The sequence below is a fragment of the Mustelus asterias genome, chromosome 12 (genome assembly GCF_964213995.1).
Source record: "Mustelus asterias chromosome 12, sMusAst1.hap1.1, whole genome shotgun sequence".
Classification (NCBI taxonomy): domain Eukaryota; kingdom Metazoa; phylum Chordata; class Chondrichthyes; order Carcharhiniformes; family Triakidae; genus Mustelus; species Mustelus asterias.
The window spans coordinates 58949264-58969213 of NC_135812.1; the positions used below are offsets into that span (position 1 = coordinate 58949264).

The 19950-nt window shown below is 45.0% G+C and overlaps 1 protein-coding gene across 5 annotated transcripts in view; it reads left to right on the forward strand.

The window, feature by feature from the left end:
• fbf1 (Fas binding factor 1) overlaps positions 1-19950 on the forward strand; it is a 102551-nt gene that overhangs the window by 58758 nt on the left and 23843 nt on the right. For all 5 annotated transcript variants that reach the window (XM_078225297.1, XM_078225298.1, XM_078225294.1 and 2 more), the window contains 7 exons: positions 2008-2051; positions 8551-8595; positions 9240-9407; positions 13003-13103; positions 14340-14546; positions 15063-15170; positions 19217-19356. In XM_078225297.1, coding sequence (XP_078081423.1) covers positions 2008-2051; positions 8551-8595; positions 9240-9407; positions 13003-13103; positions 14340-14546; positions 15063-15170; positions 19217-19356 — 813 coding nt within the window. The remainder of the gene's footprint in view (positions 1-2007; positions 2052-8550; positions 8596-9239; positions 9408-13002; positions 13104-14339; positions 14547-15062; positions 15171-19216; positions 19357-19950) is intronic.

The following is a 19950-nucleotide window of genomic DNA, read 5'->3' on the forward strand; positions in this document are numbered from 1 at the left end:
AGAGGATTGCATGCCCTGTCTTGTCAGCCTGGATCGGAAATGTCTCAACTTGTTGAGACTATGATTTGGACTTGATTTGATTGAATTGGAAAAGTATTTTTAAAAATTAGCACATAGACAGCAGAGGAATACAGGAATTCAAAGAGATTGGGAGAGAAATCATAAAAGCAGTTAGGAAAACAAAGAGGAACTATGAAATTAAATTATCAAGGAACATAACACAAAATGGTAAGTATTCTGCAGGCACATTAATAAAAAGGGAGACTGTGGTGGGAATAGGACCATTAAAGGATGGTCAGGGTAATACCTCAGGTAATGAATGATAGGGAGGTGACATAAATATTAAATATTGTTTAAAACAAAGACACATGCTCTTCAAGTTTGTGTCTTGCAGTCATCAGGACAGCTTGCAAAAAAATACTAATAGTGAATGGAACAACAATTTATACTCCATGAGAAGAGTGTGTGATTTGTTGACAGGTGGACTCAGATTGTTAGAGGCATTGTCATGGGGAATGCAGCAGCAAACAGTTAACTGCCAAGCTTTTTGTTCGCAACAGGTGAAGTATTGATTGTACTCAATCAGTTTGTGCTTGCAAAACTCAAAATAGGCCGGGATTCTCTGACCTCATCTTTGGCTGGGATTCTCTGGTTCCGCTGCTGTGAATGGAGATTTGTCTGAGCGTCAAATTCTCCATTCTCTCTGGTAGTGGTGGCAGAGCACGCGACATCGGAGAATTCCAGTCACAGTGTCCAACATTACATGTGATTTTGCGATTGAACAACACCTGCCACACAATCCTGATTGTGCTAAGAATGACACTAAAAGCCCATTTAAGGTTATCAGTTGGCCTCACTCACACATGCAATATTCACACACAGCGGCCTGTCCTTTACAGACAGAAGGAGCATGTCCACACTTTGCACCTTTTACAACTAAACAAAAGCTTAGGGGGGAGACAGTAATTCCCTGGTACATTCCCCAGGGCAATACCATGATCAGTCAGAATCGACCTGCCTGGTTTCAATTTGAACAAAACACTTGGTAGATGGTGGAAAGTGGTGTTCCACAAGGAGCAGCGTTTGGGTCACTGCTGTTCACAATTTGCATAAATAATTTGGACTGTGGAATCAAAAACACAGTTCTTAAATTTGAAGATGGAGCCAAATTTAGACAGTGAGGATATAGCCAATACTGAGGAGGACATTACTAAACTTGTAGAATGGGTAAATAATTGGAAAATGAAGTTCAACACAGATAAATGTGACTTGGTGCATTTTGGTAGGAAGAATAATGAAATCACTTGTACTTAGAAAGTACAAGCCCAGGTTGGAGTAGGAGAATAATGGGATCTTGGAGTACAAATACATCATTCATTACAAGTTCAGCAATGGGTTCCAAGGCCATTTAAAAAAAACACAAGCACTAAGTTTTATTTCTCGAGGGATAGCATTGAAAAGTAGGAAAGTTAAGCTCAACCTGAATCAAACCTTGGTGAGATCACACTTAAGAGTACTGCGTGCAGTCCTGGTCAGCGTTATATTAAATGGATACAAAGGCACAGGAGAGTGTGTGGAGAAGATTTACAAGGTTGATGCCAGAAATGCATGGGTACACATATCAAGAAAGGGTCTCACGGCTGCGTCTCTGCTCTCTTTAAAAAGATTGTTTCCTCTTCACTTACTCAAAAAATGGTAGAACTTGCTACCAAAGGGAGTGGTTGAAGTGAAGAGCACAGATGCATTTAAGGGGAAGATAGAGAAGCATTTGAGGGAGAAGAGAATGGAGGGTTATGTTGATAGGTTTAGATGAGGGAAGAAAGGAGGAGCACAAGTGGAGCATAAACATTGACAACTGGTTGGGCCAAGCAGCCTGCTTCTATACTGTATATCCTATGTAGTGACTACACTTCATAAATACTTCATTGGCTGTAAAGTGCTTCGAGATGTCTGGTGGCCATAAAACGTGCTACATAAATGCAAAGTCTCTCTCTTTTGTTTCTACAGCATCTTCACAAGAACCGAAGGATGATAGATTATCTGCTTTCCAGGTAGGTGTGAGCTGGTTTCGTCTACATTTCTACATATAACCAGGTGTGGTTAGTTTTTATTCCAAATAAAAGGTGTTTCTATGGGAACTCTTATAGATCCAAGCTATGCCTGCCTTTTTGTGGGATATGTGGAACATTCTATGTTCCATTTCTATTTATACACAGTGAGGCCAACCGACAGGAGTTGGGACATCTTGCTGATGTGGGGCAGCACGGTGGCACAGTGGTTAGCACTGCTGCCTCACAGTGCCAGAACCCGGGTTCAATTCCCAGCTTGGGTCACTGTCTGTGTGGAGTGTGCATGTTCTCCCCATGTCTGCGTGGGTTAACTCCGGGTGCTCCGGTTTCCTCCCACAGTCTGAAAGATGTGCTGTTAGGTGCATGTGGGAGTCTTTTAAGGAACAATTGATAAGGCTGCAGGATAGGCATGTGCCTGTAAAAAGAAAAGATAGGAAAGGTAGGATTCGAGAGCCGTGGATAACCAGGGAAATTGATGATCTGATTAAAATGAAAAGGGAGGCGTACGTTAAGTCCAGGCAACTGAAGACAGATGGAGCTCTGGAGGAATACAGAGAGAGTAGGAAAGAACTCAAATGGGGAGTTAGAAGGGCAAAAAGAGGTCACGAGATGTTCTTGGCAGGCAGGATTAAGGAGAATCCTAAGGCATTCTATTCATACGTTAGGAACAAAAGAGTTGTCAGGGAGAAAATCGGACCTCTCAGGGACAAAGGAAGGGAATTATGCTTAGAACCCAAGGGAATAGGGGAGATCCTAAATGAATACTTTCCATCGGTATTCACGAAGGAGAGGGGCGTGTTAACCGTGAGTGTCTCGGAGGGCGGTGTTGACCCATTAGAGAAAATCTCCATTACAAGGGAGGAAGTGTTAGGTTTTTTAGGGAACATTAAAACTGACAAAGCCCCAGGGCCTGATGGCAGATATCCTAGACTGCTCAGGGAGACGAGATGAAATTGCTGGGCCTCTGACGGAAATCTTTGTCGCTTCTTTGGACACGGGTGAGGTCCCTGAGGATTGGAGGATAGCGAATGTGGTCCCGTTGTTTAAGAAGGGTAGCAGGGATAACCCGGGAAATTATAGGCCGGTGAGCTTGATATCCGTGGTAGGGAAGTTGTTGGAGAGGATTCTTAGAGACAGGATGTATGTGCATTTAGAACGGAACAATCTCATTAGTGACAGGCAGCATGGTTTTGTAAGAGGGAGGTCGTGCCTTACAAATTTGGTGGAGTTTTTTGAGGAAGTGACAAAAACGGTTGACGAAGGAAGGGCCGTGGATGTCGTCTATATGGATTTCAGTAAGGCATTTGACAAAGTCCCACATGGCAGGTTGGTTAAAAAGGTTAAGGTTCATGGGATACAAGGAGAAGTGGCTAGGTGGGTGGAGAACTGGCTTGGCCATAGGAGACAGAGGGTAGCGGTCGAAGGGTCTTTTTCCGGCTGGAGTTCTGTGACCAGTGGTGTTCCGCAGGGCTCTGTCTTGGGACCTCTGCTATTTGTGATATATATAAATGATTTGGAAGAAGGTGTAACTGGTGTAATCAGCAAGTTTGTGGATGACACGAAGATGGCTGGACTTGCGGATAGCGATGAGCATTGTCGGGCAATACAGCAGGATATAGATAGGCTGGAAAATTGGGCGGAGAGGTGGCAGATGGAATTTAATCCAGATAAATGAGAAGTGATGCATTTTGGAAGAAATAATGTAGGGAGGAGTTATACAATAAATGGCAGAGCCATCAAGAGTATAGAAACACAGAGGGACCTAGGTGTGCAAGTCCACAAATCCTTGAAGGTGGCAACACAGGTGGAGAAGGTGGTGAAGAAGGCATATGGTATGCTTGCCTTTATAGGACGGGGTATAGAGTATAAAAGCTGGAGTCTGATGATGCAGCTGTATAGAACGCTGGTTAGGCCATATTTGGATTACTGCGTCCAGTTCTGGTCGCTGCACTACCAGAAGGACGTGGAGGCATTAGAGAGAGTGCAGAGAAGTTTTACCAGGATTTTGCCTGGTATGGAGGGTCTTAGCTATGAGGAGAGATTGGGTAAACTGGGGTTGTTCTCCCTGGAAAGACGGAGAATGAGGGGAGATCTAATAGAGGTGTCCAAGATTATGAAGGGTATAGATAGGGTGAACAGTGGGAAGCTTTTTCCCAGATCAGAAGTGACGATCACGAGGGGTCACGGGCTCACGGTGAGAGGGGCGAAGTATAACTCCGATATTAGAGGGATGTTTTTTACACAGAGGGTGGTGGGGGCCTGGAATGCGCTGCCAAGTAGGGTGGTGGAGGCAGGCACGCTGACATCGTTTAAGACTTACCTAGATAGTCACATGAGCAGCCTGGGAATGGAGGGATACAAACGATTGGTCTCGTTGGACCAATGAGCGGCACAGGCTTGGAGGGTCGAAGGGCCTGTTTCCTGTGCTGTACTGTTCTTTGTTCTTTGCACTGACCTGAACAGGCGCCGGAATGTGGCGACTAGGGGAATTTCACAGTAACTTCATTGCAGTGTTAATGTAAGCCTTACTTGTGACGCTAATAAACTTTTTAAACTTAAAACTGAAGTTGTACAAGACATTGGTAAGGCCACACTTGGAGTAAAGGATATTATTAAACTAGAAAGAGTGCAGAAAAAATTTACTAGGATGCTACCAGGACTTGAGGGTTTGAGTTATAAGGAGAGGCTGGATAGACTGGGACTTTTTTTCCCTGGAGACACTCACCTGATGAAGGAGCAGTGCTCTGAAAGCTCGTGCTATCAAATAATCCAGGACTTTAACCTGATGTTGTGAGACTTCTTACAAAGGTTATATAGAAATTGCACCAACCAAATTGGTAAATGTGGTTTGGAAGATGAGTTTGCAGAATTCTTTGTGACAGCTGTTTCCACCAACAAAGAACAATACAGCACAGGAACAGGCCCTTCGGCCCTCCAAGCCCGCGCCGCTCCCTGGTCCAAACTAGACCATTCTTTTGTATCCCTCCATTCCCACTCCGTTCATATGGCTGTCTAGATAAGTCTTTAACGTTCCCAGTGTGTCCGCCTCCACTACCTTGCCTGGCAGCGCATTCCAGGCCCCCACCACCCTCTGTGTAAAATATGTCCGTCTGATATCTGTGTTAAACCTCCCCCCCTTCACCTTGAACCTATGACTCCTCGTGAACGTCACCACCGACCCGGGGAAAAGCTTCCCACCGTTCACCCTATCTATGCCTTTCATAATTTTATACACCTCTATTAAGTCTCCCCTCATCCTCCGTCTTTCCAGGGAGAACAACCCCAGTTTACCCAATCTCTCCTCATAACTAAGCCCCTCCATACCAGGTAACATCCTGGTAAACCTCCTCTGTACTCTCTCCAAAGCCTCCACGTCCTTCTGGTAGTGTGGCGACCAGAACTGGACGCAGTATTCCAGATGCGGCCGAACCAACGTTCTATACATCTGCAACATCAGACGCCAACTTTTATACTCTGCGCCCCGTCCTATAAAGGCAAGCATGCCATATGCCTTCTTCACCACCTTCTCCACCTGTGACGTCACTTTCAAGGATCTGTGGACTTGCACACCCAGGTCCCTCTGCGTATCTACACCCTTTATGGTTCTGCCATTTATCATATAGCTCCTCCCTACATTGTTTCTACCAAAATGCATCACTTCGCATTTATCAGGATTGAACTCCATCTGCCATTTCTTTGCCCAAATTTCCAGCCTATCTATATCCTTCTGTAGCTTCTGACAATGCTCCTCACTATCTGCAAGTCCTGCCAATTTTGTGTCGTCCACAAACTTACTGATCACCCCAGTTACACCTTCCAGATCATTTATATAAATCACAAACAGCAGAGGTCCCAATACAGAGCCCTGCGGAACACCACTAGTCACAGGCCTCCAGCCGGAAAAAGACCCTTCCACTACCACCCTCTGTCTTCTGTGACCAAGCCAGTTCTCCACCCATCTAGCCACCTCCCCCTTTATCCCATGAGATCCAACCTTTTTCACCAGCCTACCATGAGGGACTTTGTCAAATGCTTTACTAAAGTCCATATAGACGACATCCACGGCCCTTCCCTCGTCAACCATTTTGGTCACTTCTTCAAAAAACTCCATCAGGTTAGTGAGGCATGACCTCCCTCTCACAAAACCATGCTGACTATCGTTAATGAGTTGATTCCTTTCTAAATGCGCATACATCCTATCTCTAAGAATCTTCTCCAACAACTTCCCCACCACGGACGTCGGGCTCACCGGCCTATAATTACCTGGGTTATCCTTCCTACCCTTCTTAAATAACGGGAACACATTAGCTATCCTCCAATCCTCTGGGACCTCACCTGCGTCCAGTGACGAGACAAAGATTTGCGTCAGAGGCCCAGCGATTTCATCTCTCGTCTCCCTGAGCAGCCTTGGATAGATTCCATCAGGCCCTGGGGATTTGTCAGTCTTTAAATTCTCTAACAAACCTAACACTTCCTCCTTTGTAATGGAGATTTTCTCCAACGGTTCAACACTCCCCTCCGAGACACTCCCAGTCAACACATCCCTCTCTTTTGTGAATACCGACGCAAAGTATTCATTTAGGATCTCCCCTACTTCTTTGGGCTCCAAGCATAATTCCCCACTTTTGTCCCTGAGAGGTCCGATTTTTTTCCCTGACAACCCTTTTGTTCCTAACGTATGAATAAAATGCCTTGGGATTCTCCTTAATCCTGTCTGCCAAGAACATTTCGTGACCCCTTTTTGCTCTTCTAATTCCCCGTTTGAGTTCTTTCCTACTTTCTTTGTACTCCTCCCGAGCTCCCTCCGTTTTTAGCTGCCTGGACCTACCATACGCCTCTCTTTTCTTTTTGACCAGTCCCTCAATTTCCCTGGTTATCCACGGTTCTCTAATCCTACCCTTCCTATCCTTTTTAACAGGCACATGCCTGTCCTGTAGCCCTAACAACTGTTCCTTAAAAGACTCCCACATGCCAGATGTGGATTTACCCTCAAACAGCCTCTCCCAATCAAGAGCTGCCAATTTCTGCCTAATCCCACTAAAGTTAGCCTTCCCCCAATCCAACACCTTACCCTTGGGACACCACTCATCCTTTTCCATCACTATCCTAAAGCTAACAGAATTGTGGTCATTATTTGTCACATGTTCCCCTACCGAAACTTTGAAGACCTGACCGGGCTCATTCCCCAGTACGAGGTCCAGTATAGCCCCCTCTCTAGTCGGGCTATCTACATATTGTTCCAAAGAACCCTCCTGTACGCATTTTACAAATGCAGGAGAAAAGAAAAGAAGGATTAATATGTTTGTTTAAAAAAAGGAAACTTTATTCCTCTTTATTTTCTAAACTATTCCTTTTTCTCTGAGATTCCCACTGTTGTCTTATTTTCCCCAGAGTTTTGCCAGTGATCTGTAGCCTATTCCCAGGATTTTGTGAACACTGGTCTTGAACTGTGCGTGAGGTTACTGGGACAGGTTGACAGTTTGACCAGGTTTCTTTAAATCTTCAAAGTTTTTCATCTCCATTTGCCACTTCCCCTATTACATGCTCCCCCATCGACCCTATGCCCCTCACCCCCAACCACATATTGGTGAAATTGATGAGGGAGGAAATTGCAAAATTAGGAAGGAAAACCTGGATTTCTGTAATGCCTTTCAGGACATCCCAAAACAGGTATGCAGTACTTTTTGAAATGTAGTCACTGTTGTAATGTAGAAACTCTGTTGGAAATTGATTCATTGTATTCTGGCTTGTGTGACCACACAAATATATACCTCATCTAATCAGTTTGCTACTTGCCTGGAATTGAGCAATGTGGATTGGAAAGCGATAATTTGGCACAGTTTAAATTATTACATTTTTATCCTCTCTCTTCCCCCATCCCACCCCCCCACCCACACCCCCCCTCTCCCCCCCCCCCTCTCCTCCCCCCCTCTCCTCCCCCCCTCTCCTCCCCCCCCTCTCCCCCCCTCTCCTCCCCCCCTCTCCTCCCCCCCTCTCCACCCCCCCTCTCCACCCCCCCTCTCCACCCCCCCTCTCCACCCCCCCTCTCCACCCCCCCTCTCCTCCCCCCCTCTCCTCCCCCCCCTCTCCTCCCCCCCTCTCCTCCCCCCCTCTCCTCCCCCCCTCTCCTCCCCCCCTCTCCTCCCCCCCACCTCCCCTTTTCTCTTCCCCCCCTCTCCTCCCCCCCCTCTCCTCCCCCCCTCTCCTCCCCCCCCTCTCCTCCCCCCCTCTCCTCCCCCCCCCTCTCCTCCCCCCCCTCTCCTCCCCCCCCCTCTCCTCCCCCCCCTCTCCTCCACCCCCCCTCCTCCACCCCCCCTCCTCCCCCCCCTCTCCTCCCCTCCCCTCTCCTCCCCCCCCCTCTCCTCCCCCCCCTCTCCTCCCCCCCCCCTCTCCTCCTCCCCCCTCTCTCCTCCCCCCCCCTCCTCCTCCTCCCCCCCCCCCCTCCCCCCTCTGTCTCTTAAATATTTCTCTCTCCCCCCAGGTGTCCCTCTCCACTGATCAGCTGCAGAAGTTACTTCAATTCCAGGTGAGACCTTCTGGCCATTCCACATTAACTTAATTAATAAGTGCAAGTTATATGATACCAGTTCATTTTGAGACAATGCAGTGTGTGTATGCTTGTGTGCGTGTGTGGTTTAATGGTGGTGAGTCCTTTTATGGTTACTTTCTCTGCCTTCCAACTTTTTAAGATAGGTCTCTGGGTTCCACTTAACGTCTCCCTTAATGTGATTGTTCAGGACTTTCCTTTGTGGGATTCAAGGCCATGGTACAAGTTAGGTTGTCTCCAATATTTATACTTAGAACACTCATTCGTAACACAAAGACAGCTTTCATAAGCATACCACAGGCATTTTAATACAGAGGTTTGTAGGATGGGAGGCTGGTGCATCAGTGAATGCTGATCAGGCCTGCTGGATAAAGTAGAGGGAACATTAGTTGGCACATGATGCACGGATCACAACCCTCAATACCCGGTGCAAAAAATATTCCACCTTAATTTGAAGAACATAAGCCATGAAAATTTGAAAGTGGATCACAATTTATAGAAAGTTACAGTTTAGCATTTAAACACTGGGTGGATTTTCACACAGCACAGTGAGATTTGTGGGTGATGTGATTTGAACTCCTATGACACTGTGGTTTAACTTTATTTACTGTTCTGTTTATCAGCTGCTTCAGTCAGTATCTGGGGGGCGAGATTTGGCTGTGGATCTGCCGAATGCCACAGAGCTGAAGAACAGGCTGACAACTATGCAGAAACAGCTGAAGAGCACAGAGGCTGAACAACAGACAGTCCTTGAAGCTACTGAGGTCAAAATCATTGAGCTGGAGAGTAAGGTACAAGACCAGTTCTGAGCTTGAGTGTGCTAGTCACTGCCAGTAAGTTGGGAGGGATGGTATTGGAAAGCTACAAAGGGACATAAACAGACTAACAGATTGGGAAAAACTTTGAAGGATGGAGTTCAACTCCACTTTGACCAAATTGAGAAAAATTAGAGCCCAGGCATTTCAGAATGACTTCAGGAAGCACTTATACATGCTCAGGATAGTGGAAATCTGGAACTATCTTCCACCAGAAAGGCTGTGGATGTGAGGCCAGTTGAAACTTTCAAGACGGAGACCGGCAGATTTTCATTAGGTAGAGTTAGCAAGGTACTGATTAATATTGATCAATTTAAATGGCAGTATAGGCTAAGATGGGTAAATGACCTCTTCCTGTTACTATGTTCCATGATGTATCTGAAGCCCAGAGTATTTGTGGAAGAACAAAACTGTCTCCAACATATCCTAAAAATCATCCCCTATTTAAGGTGAGCTTTTTTTGAAAGTGACATTTCTGCTTCATCCTGTCATTCTCACTCTGGTGAGAGCTGAACCTGCCTTTCCAGTATCACGTGGACTGTCTGCTGATGCCGATGTAGTTGTTGGAACCGACGCAAAAAAATCTTTTCATCTGTTCTATCTCTTCTGTACCTTTCCTGAAGGTGTTTGCTAGGATAGTGTAGAAGAAGCTTTACTCTGTCTAATCCATGACATACTGACCTTGGAATGTTATTGGATCAAAGTAAATTGAGCTTTATTCTGTATCTCACCCGTGCTGTACCGCGCCTGAGTCCAATATGTTGAAAGATGTTTAATTGCATAGTGGTGGCATTGTTTTCCTTATTAAGTATAAAATCAGCAATGCTGTAAAACAAAACAGAAACAATAAGAAGCTGAGATTTTCAGTTGGCAATAAACCAGCAGACACAAAACATTGTGCACTGGATTGATTCATGCCAAAAACAATACTGTTTCTGGCCCAGATAAATTGGAATCAAAGATTGGCAGGCAAAACCTTAACTGAACAATGGGCTGCCTTTACAGAGGAGATAATTGGGTACATTCCGACAAGGGAGAAAGGAAGGGCAAACTGGATGAGGAAAGAGATAGAGAGTAAGATAAAGGGTCCATATTTCAGATGTCAGCTAGATAATACAATTGAGAATGAGGCTCAATATAGAAGGTTCAGAGGGGATTTGAAAAACATAAGAGAAATAAAGAGAGAGAATGTGACGAGATTGGCGGCTAAAATAAAAGGGAATCCAGAAGTTTTCTATAGGTATGTAAATAGTAAAAAGGTGGTAAAAGGAAGAGTGGGAGTGATTAGGAACCTGAAAGGGGATTTATACATAGAGGCAGAGGGAATAGCTGAGGTTTCAAATGAAAACTTTGTATCTGTCTTTACCAAGGAGGGAGATGCTGCTCGAATCATAGTGAAAGAAGAGATAGTTGATATACTTGATTAGTTTAAAAAGTGGGAGTATTAAATAGACTGGTTGTACTTTAAAAACACTTTTTTTGTTCATTCGTGGGACATGGGCGTCGCTGGCTGGCCAGCATTTATTGCCCATCCCTTGTTGCCCTTGGAGGGCAGTTGAGAGTCAACCACATTGCTGTGTAACTCTAGAGTCACACGTAGGCCAGGCCGGCAAGGATGGCAGATTTCCTTCCCTGAATGACATTAGTGAATCGTTTTTTCCAACAATCGACACTGGTTTCATGGTCATCAGTAGATCCTTAATTCCCAGATATTTTTTGTTGAATTCAAATTCCACCATTTGCCGTGGCGGGATTCGAACCCGGGTCCCCAGAACAGTTTCTGGATTAATAGTCTAGTAATAATACCACTAGGCCATTGCCTCCCCTTCAGGTTGATAAGGGGAGTAAGGATGGAAATTGTGGAGGCGCTGGCCATTATCTTCCAATTCTCCTTGGATACAGGGTTGGTGAGAGAAGACTGGAGAATTGGAAATGGTGCACCATTCAAAAAAAGATGCAAAGATAAGCCCAGCGACTCAAGACCAGTCAGTTTCACCTCAGTGGTGAGGAAGCTTACACAAACAATAGCTCGGAGCAAAATTAATAATAATTGGAAAAATGCAGATCAATTAATGAAAGCAGCATGGATTTATTAAGGGCAAGTTGTGTTTAACTAATTTGCTATTTTTCGATGATGTATCATAGAGGACAAATGAGGGCATTGTAATTGATGTGATGTACATTGATTTCCAAAAAAAGCATTTAAGTGCTGCACAACAGACCTGTGAGCAAAGTCGGAGCTGGTGGAATTAAAGGGATAGTAGCAATATGGGTACAATGTTGGCTGAGTGGCAGGAACCACAAAGTAGTTATGACCCCTGTTCGTCATGAAACATATTAATGACACCAACTTTTGTGGCCAAGGCACAAATTCGAAAGTTGCAGATGACGCAGAATCTGAAAATGCCTCTCTGATCCCAACTCCCTGTCTTCCATCAGTTAGCCAGTCCTCTACCCATGCTAATACCCTCAACATCATGTGTTCCTATCTTATAAAGTAGCCTTCTGTGCGGTACCATATCAAATGCTTTTTGGAAATCCAAGTATGTTAAATCTACTGGTTCCCCTTTATTCTTTATTCTTACACACACACCCTCTCTCACATACGCAGTTACCCACTCACATTCTCAGTCTCTCACATGCACTCTCTCAAAAAACACTCTCTCTATCACATCCCCATTGACAGTGAGCCTCTTTCCATTTCCATCTCCCCAGGCACTGTGTTGTCTTCTTCATCTCGACCCTCTCCCCCACCCACAAGGCCCTCCAGCATCTCTTTTCCACCCCATCTCCAGTGTGTCCCAGCAGCCTCTTCTACCCTACGCCCTGGCAGTGTTTGTGTGTTTGTCTCTCTCTCCCCACCTCTCGACTTGAAAACATCTCTTTCCTGCATTTACTCAATGTCGCTGGTGTTCACTGTTCACTAGTGAGCCCATCAGCAGCAAACACAGGAGAGGAATGGCCAGTGCTTGGAGGTGCAACCTCATGCAGAATCTTCCACTGTTACCCGCCTTACCGCCATTTTGCCAACTGGCTCCAGAGACCACAATAGAGGGACTTTGCAGGTTGCGCGTTCGACAAGCCTGTTCTAGGTGGTAGGGATTATGGGTTTGGAAGCTGCTTTTGAAGGAGCCTTGGTGAATTGCTGCAGTGCACTTTGTAGATGGTACACACTGTTGTGTGTCGGCGGTGGAGGAAGAAAATATTTAAGTTGGTTGATGGGGTGCAGGCTGCTTTGTGCTGGATGATGTCAAGCTTCTTGGTATAAAGAGTGTTAAACTTGCATTGTGCTAAACCTCAAAAGGAGATTGACAAGTTAGTGGAATGAGCAGACAAGTGACAGATGAAATTTAATTCTTTCAATGTTGGCCGCATCTGAAGAGCAAATAACAAAAATTCCACAACATAAGCAGCTGAAGCAGAGATAAATCCTTCACTGTGCATCTTCTTTGGAAGGAGAGAGATAGATTTTTCTTCTCTTGTAATTGTGTAAATTTTGTGTTTAGATTATATTCTAATTGTGTCACAGTTTCCTTTAACCTGGAACTAAAACTGTTTGTGTCTGCACAAGGTGAGAAAGCTGGAACTGGAGCGAGAACAACAAAGAATCCTACTGGACAGCCTCCAGCAACAGCACCACAATGATCTGGAGCTAATAGAAAATGCACACAGGTGAGGAGAAATAAGCAGAAACTGGAAAATGGAGAGACAAAATGCAGAAAGAGGAAAGTCTTGCATTTACGTAGCTCCTTTAACATAGTAAACATTCCAAGGTATATCACAGGAGTGTTAGCAAACAGAATTTGACATGGTGCCACATAAGGGAGAAATGAGGACGGATGGCAAAAAGCTTGGTCAAAGAGTTAAGTTTTAACAAGTGTCTTAAAAGAGGAGAGTGTGTGAGAGAAGCAGGGTGGATTAGGGAGGAAATTCCAATGCTTAGAGCCTAGGCAGCCAAAGACAGGGCCTTTCATTGTGGAGTGACTAAAATTAGGGGTGCGCAAGAGGCCAAATTGGGGGAGTACAGAGATCTCAGAAGGTTATAGGGCTGGAAGAACTTTCAGAGACACAGAGGGGTAAGGCCATGAGATTTGAAAACTAAGATCAGAATTTTAAAATTGAGGCCTTGCTGAACTGCGGCACGGTGGCATAGTGGTTATCACTGCAGCTTCACAGCGCCAGGGACCCAGGTTCAATTCCGGCCTTGGGTGACTGTGTGGAGTTTGCACGTTCTTCCCGTTTCTGCGTGGGTTTCCTCCGGGTGCTCCGGTTTCCTCCCACAGTCCAAAGATGTGCACGTTAGGTGGATTGGCTGTTCTAAATTGACCCTTAGTGTCCCAAGATGTGCAGGGATTAGCAGGATAAATGCATGGGGTTATGGCGATGGGTTGGGGTTAGATGCTCTGTCAGAGAGTTGGTGTAGACTCGATGGGCTGACTGTAAGGATTCGCTGCACTGTAGGGATTCTATGATTCTAAACAATATCCCATTGTTGAGAATCCAGATCATAGAATCATAGAAACCATACAGTGCAGAAAGAGGCTATTTGGCCCATCAAGTCTGCACCGACCACAATCCCATCCAGGCCCTACCCCCATATCCCCACATATTTACCCGCTAATCCCTCTAACCTACGCATCTCAGGACACTAAGGGGCAATTTTAGCATGGCCAATCAACCTAATCCGCACATCTTTGGACTGTGGGAGGAAACCGGAGCACCCGGAGGAAACCCACACAGACACGAGGAGAATGTGCAACCTCCACACAGACAGTGACCCAAGCCGGGAATCGAACCCAGGTCCCTGGAGCTGTGAAGCAGCAGTGCTAATCACTGTGCTACCGTGCCGCCCTGTGACAGATGTGACAGGCTGGATTGATCACCTCTTGTCCTTATCCTTTCTTCCAGAAATCGCTTGAAGGTAATTGAGGAATCGTGTCAGCAGCGGGAGGCTAGACTCCAAGAAGAGAACCGGGTTCTCTCTGAGCAGCACGTGGCCCGACAACAGAGCTTAGATCGAGAGAGATCGGAGCTGATTGCACGATACCAGCGCAAACTCACTGAGTTTGAGGAAGAGAAAGCCAAGGAGAAGCAGCGACTCAGAGAACTACAACGGTCAGAGGAAAGCTGTGTTGTGTCATAAGCAGTGCCTGTTGCAATTGCCTCGTTAAACAAGTAAACTTTTATCTTTACCACCAACTTTTTCCCCTGTACCATCTCTGGAATTCATTGACTCCTGGCTGTGAATAGTTTACCCAAGTGTCCATTTTTCACTCTTCAGCTTTTGCAGAGAGTGTCAGCAGCCTATTCAACCATCAACAGTATTACATCATTCTGAAGCTGTTCTGACCCTATGTCCATGTATGTGTGATCTCCAGCAGGGATCTCTGGCTAGCATTCAGCAGCAGGAACTGTGCCCAGCTTCATTTCCTCCTCTGAGGATAATTGTAATGCTGCAGTTCAAATTAGTCAGGACAACTCAGATGGGGTTTGAACCTGGGACCTCCCATAGGCCATATGAGGAAATCGTATGGAATGGAAAAAGCCGCCATCTTAAAATCTTTAGTTGGGCTGCTTGGTTGTTTTTTTTTACATTTCTAAGCTTTACCATTGCTGGCTTTTAATCCGCAGACAGTCGATCCTGGATATGCGAAAAGAACATGAAGAGCAGCTGCAGCATGTGAAACTACTGAAGGAACAGGAGATTGACGCAGTGACCAGTGCATCCTCACATACAAGGTACCATCATCTGAACGCTTAGTCCCAACTCGAGTTTTCAGTGTAGCTTCAGGCTAGAATTTGAGTAAGTGGAAGGAAGTTCATTTAAGACTGAGGTACTGAGGGAGCCGCAGCAGAAGATGGAGCAGTGTCTTCTTTATTCATTTTTGGGGTATGGTTTTGCCATTTATTGCCAGTGTTTAAACTGCGTGGCATGTTAGGTCACTTCAGACGAAACCTGCTGACATTATTCAGTCTGCCCTCTACATGACTGTAATCTGGTTGGACACCCTGTGGAATGAAATAGCATCTAACCAGGTAAGCGACTTGCCATTAATATTCAACGGTACTTCTGCAGTAATTATAACAACTTAAAGCCATACCTAGTGTACCATGTCCAGCACTGTTCAGCTGTGCAGCCAGAATGCTATCAATATGTTTGTGAAGGAGAGGAGGACCCTAGCTGGGAGATAAGCAGATTAACCACTGTAACGTTGAGGGTTGGGAAGAAACCTTTCCTGACAGGCTTAATAATTCTCACCCGTCAAATTTTAGGAGGCAGAACATTTTCATCATGCTCCCTATAACTTACTCAGTGTTAGTCTTAATGTAATCTTAATATTCTTTCTACACTTTGACAAACCCCGATAGCCAGCCCCGATTGCTGGCCTCCCTCCCTCTGTCACCGGCAAGTGCAGAGTGGCAGCAGGACCCCCACTCTCCCATCAGGCCCTGGCCCGCCTCGATGGCTCCCCTTCACTCCAGCGGGGTCCAGCTGCCAGCTCCCCGCAAGTGGGAACTATTTATCCCGCTGGAATGACACTCCTGGCGCGGCAGGGGGGGTGAAGGCTAGTGGGCCTGGAGACTTTAGTCCTGGGTCCACTAATGATATTTAAATTGTAGGGAAATTCTAATTTAAATATATTATGCAGCTCTGTGCCAATTTCTGGCACAGAGCTGGTGGTGCCGGAAATCCGGCTGCAAGAGACTTGCGGAGGCCGTGGCGCCCTACAGGGAGCCCGCTAAATGGCCTCCGCTTGAGTCTCCCGGCAACACAGTGGGCTGGGACAATCGCCCCCTACACCTTTCAACCCCAACAACCACGGTTATAGCGAGGCAAATAAAACACCAGTTAATATCACCACCTGCATGCAATTGAACACAAAATACAATTCATAGTCCTTATATGTTCATAGTTTCTAGATGGGTATTGCTGGATGGCTATCATGAGTCTTGGTTGTGTTTTCTTTCCTGTAACCCAGTGCACTGCCGCATTTGTGGCAGCGCCATCTCCACTGCTCTGAGGTCTGCAACTCAGATCAAATCTTGGTCCCATGTGGATGGTCTGACCCCCAGGCAGGCATTTAGCCTGTACCACCTCCCATCACAATTTCAATCTAAATTCATTTTCTGCCGGTTACTTGAGAGAGTGGGCACATCCACCATACATGGCAACCTCACAGAGAGATCATCTCTGCTGATTCTGGTGGACTGATAACAAGCAAGGGTGGATAAAGGGGAACCTGTAGATGTGGTGCACCTGGATTTCCTAAAGACTGTTGATGAGGTGCCATATCAAAGGTTACTGCACAAGATACATGTGGTATAGGGGGTAACCTGGATAAAGGATGGATAAATGGGTCTTTTTTGGGTTTGCTAGCTCTTTCTAGTAGAGTGCCCAGTGATCAGTGCTGGGGCCTCAGCTATGTACAATCTAAAGCAATGACTTGGATGAAGGGACTGAATATTTGGTAGTTAAATTTGCTGCTGATACCAAGATAGCAAAAATTAGCAGGTGGAGTATAATGTGGGAAAATATGAACTTGTCCACTTTGTCAGAAGACAAACAGTTTTGTATTTAAATAGAGAGAGTGCAGAACTTTGGTAGTTCAGGAGGATCTGGGTGTCCTAGTATAAGAATCACAGGGTTAGTATGCTTGTACAGCAAGTGATTAGGAAGGCAAATGCAATGTTGATTGGTGTTTATTGCAAAGGAAATGGAATATAAAAGCAGGGAAGTCTACTGCAGCTGTACAGGGCCTTAGTTAGACCTGGGGTACTGTGCACAGTTTTGGTCTCCTTGTTTGAAAAAGGATATGATTGTGTTAGAAGCTGTTCAGAGAAGTTTCATTCAATTTCTTCCTGGGATAAATGGTTTGTCTTGTGAAGAAAGGTCAAACAGGACCCTGTTAGAAGACTGAGACGTGATCTTATTGAAACATGTAAGATTCTGAGGGGGCTTGATAGGATGGATAAGAGACTAGAACTGGAGGACACAGTCTATGAATAAAAGGTCTTCCTTTTAAGATGGAGATGAGATTTTGTTTTCTCAGAATTTGTTAGTATGTTTTTAAAAATTCATGGGATGTGTCTGTCACTGGCGAGGTCAGAATTTATTGCCATAAGACATAGAAGCAGAAGTAGGTCATTCAGCCCATTGAGTCTGCTCCGCCATTCAATGAGATCCTTATCTCCACTTTCCTGCCTTATCCCCTTAACCCTTAATTCCCTTTCTGATTAAAAATCTCTCTATCTCAGCCTTGAACATGATTAATGACCCAGCCTCTACGGCTCTCTGCAGTGAAGCATTCCACAGATTCACTACCCTCTGAGAGAAGAAATTTCTCCTCATCTCTTTCTTAAATGGGTGACCCCTTCCTCTTGAGGTAATACCGACTGGTTCTAGACGCTTCCACAAAGAGAAACAACCTCTCAGCATCCACCCTGTTAAGCCCCCTGAATATCCAATATGTCTCAAGAAGGTCACCTCTGAATCTTCTAAACTATAACGAGTATAGTCCCAACCTACTTAATCTCTCCTCATAAGAAAATCTCTCCATATATGGAATCAACCTAGTAAACCTTCTCTGGACTACTTCTGGATTTCCCATCCTTAATTTTTTTTTGTTCATCCCATCCTTAATTTTTATTTTGTTCATGGGATGTGGGGTCACTGACTAATCCAGCATTTATTGTCTGTTCCTAATTGCCCTAGAACTGAATGGCTTGCTCGGCCATGTCAGAGGGCATTTAAAAGTTAATCACATTGCTGTGGGTCTAGAGCTTACATTTTTTATTGAATTCAAATTTCAACATCTGCCATGGTGGAATTTGAACTCGGGTCCTCAGAATATTACCTTGGGTCTCTGGATTACTAGTCCAATATTATTACACCACCACATCCCCATTGCTCTTGAGAAGATTGTGGTGATCCGTTGTCCTGAACTACTGCAGTCCATGTGGTGTAGGTACACCCCTGATGCTGTGAGGGACAAAGTTCCAGGATTTGACCCAGCGACAGTGATGGAACGGCGATGTAGTTCCAAGTCAGGATGGTGAGTGGCTTGGAGAGATACTTGCAAGTGATGGTGTCCCCATGCATCTGCTGCCCTTGTTCTTCAAGGTGGTAAAGGTTGAGTTTGGAAGGTGGAATTCTCTTCCGCAGAAAGCAGTGAAGGCTGGATCATTGAGTTTACTCAAAGCTGAGTTAGATAGATAGATAGACAAGAGAGTCTCTGGTTATGGGGAATAGGCAGGAAAGTGGAGTTGAAGCCAGAACCAGATTGGCCAGGATCTTATTGAATGGCAGAGCTGGCTTGAAGGGCCAAATGGCCTACTCCTGCTCCCAAGTCCTATGTTCTTTTGTATCTATATCTGGGAAAATAATAAGTTATACATGAGAATCAAATCAAGAGAATCAGATGATTTACGCATAGAATAACATATCTGTGTGAGAGTTCCAGGCTGGAATATATTTAGTTGGTTTATGTGGAATTGAGATCCATGTTGGGAACTAACCTAAGGGTCTTGCTGTTTTATATAGAGAATAGCAGCTACCCAGGAGTGAGTTACAGGCTAGAATATAATTAGATGTTCTGGATAGTTTAAAGATAATATAATGTGATTATAGTCTGTAACTTAAAAGATAGTTATAAGTCAGAAGCTAATTTTCCTGTTTGTTAATATTTAAATTAGCAATTCCTATTCTAGGATATCCAAGGCCTAAGGATTTGGCTGGGTGTACAGAAAGTCAGATTCCAGTCTTCCTCTTTCATGTCCTCCTGCAGGTCACTCAATAGTATCATTGAACAGATGGGGGCCTTCTCACTGAAGCTGAACGATCTCTCCTATAAAGTGGAAAGCACTCACCAGAACACGTCCCATGAGATGGAGATCAATGCAAGGCAACGAGATGAGCAGCAGCGAGGTAGATATGTAATGAGACTTAGTCATTTCCTAATGCAGAAAGCTGATCAGTGCTCACAAGTGTTCACTCTTCACCCCATGTATATACTGCCAAAAAAAGTCTCTGAAAGTGAGAAAAACTTGTATTTGCAGCATCTTTCATGATCTTAGGATGTGCCACATCATTTTAAAGCTAACTATGTCCTTTGACATTGTCTCTGTTGTTGCAATGTAGGAAATGTGGCATCCAACTGGCGCACAACCATGTTCCCAAGCAGCAGGTGTTAAAAATGAGCTAATTTGCTTTACTGCAGTTGGACGAGGGATAAATACTGGCTAGGATTCCACTGTTCATCTTTGATTAGTGCCATAGACTATTTTATATCCACCTGCTTTGGTTTAAGACCTCATCCAAAAGATATCTCCATTCAGTCTGACAACAGACATCCTGTGGTCCATATTACTTTTTTTCTTTTAACCAGCTTCCTATTTGTCCATATTCCTCCCTGGAAACCTATGCTTTTTACTTTACTTAAAAGACTTTCATTTGGAACTTTGTCAAAAGTTTTCTTAAACTCCAAATGAATATATCTTAGGTGCCACCATGTGCTTTATC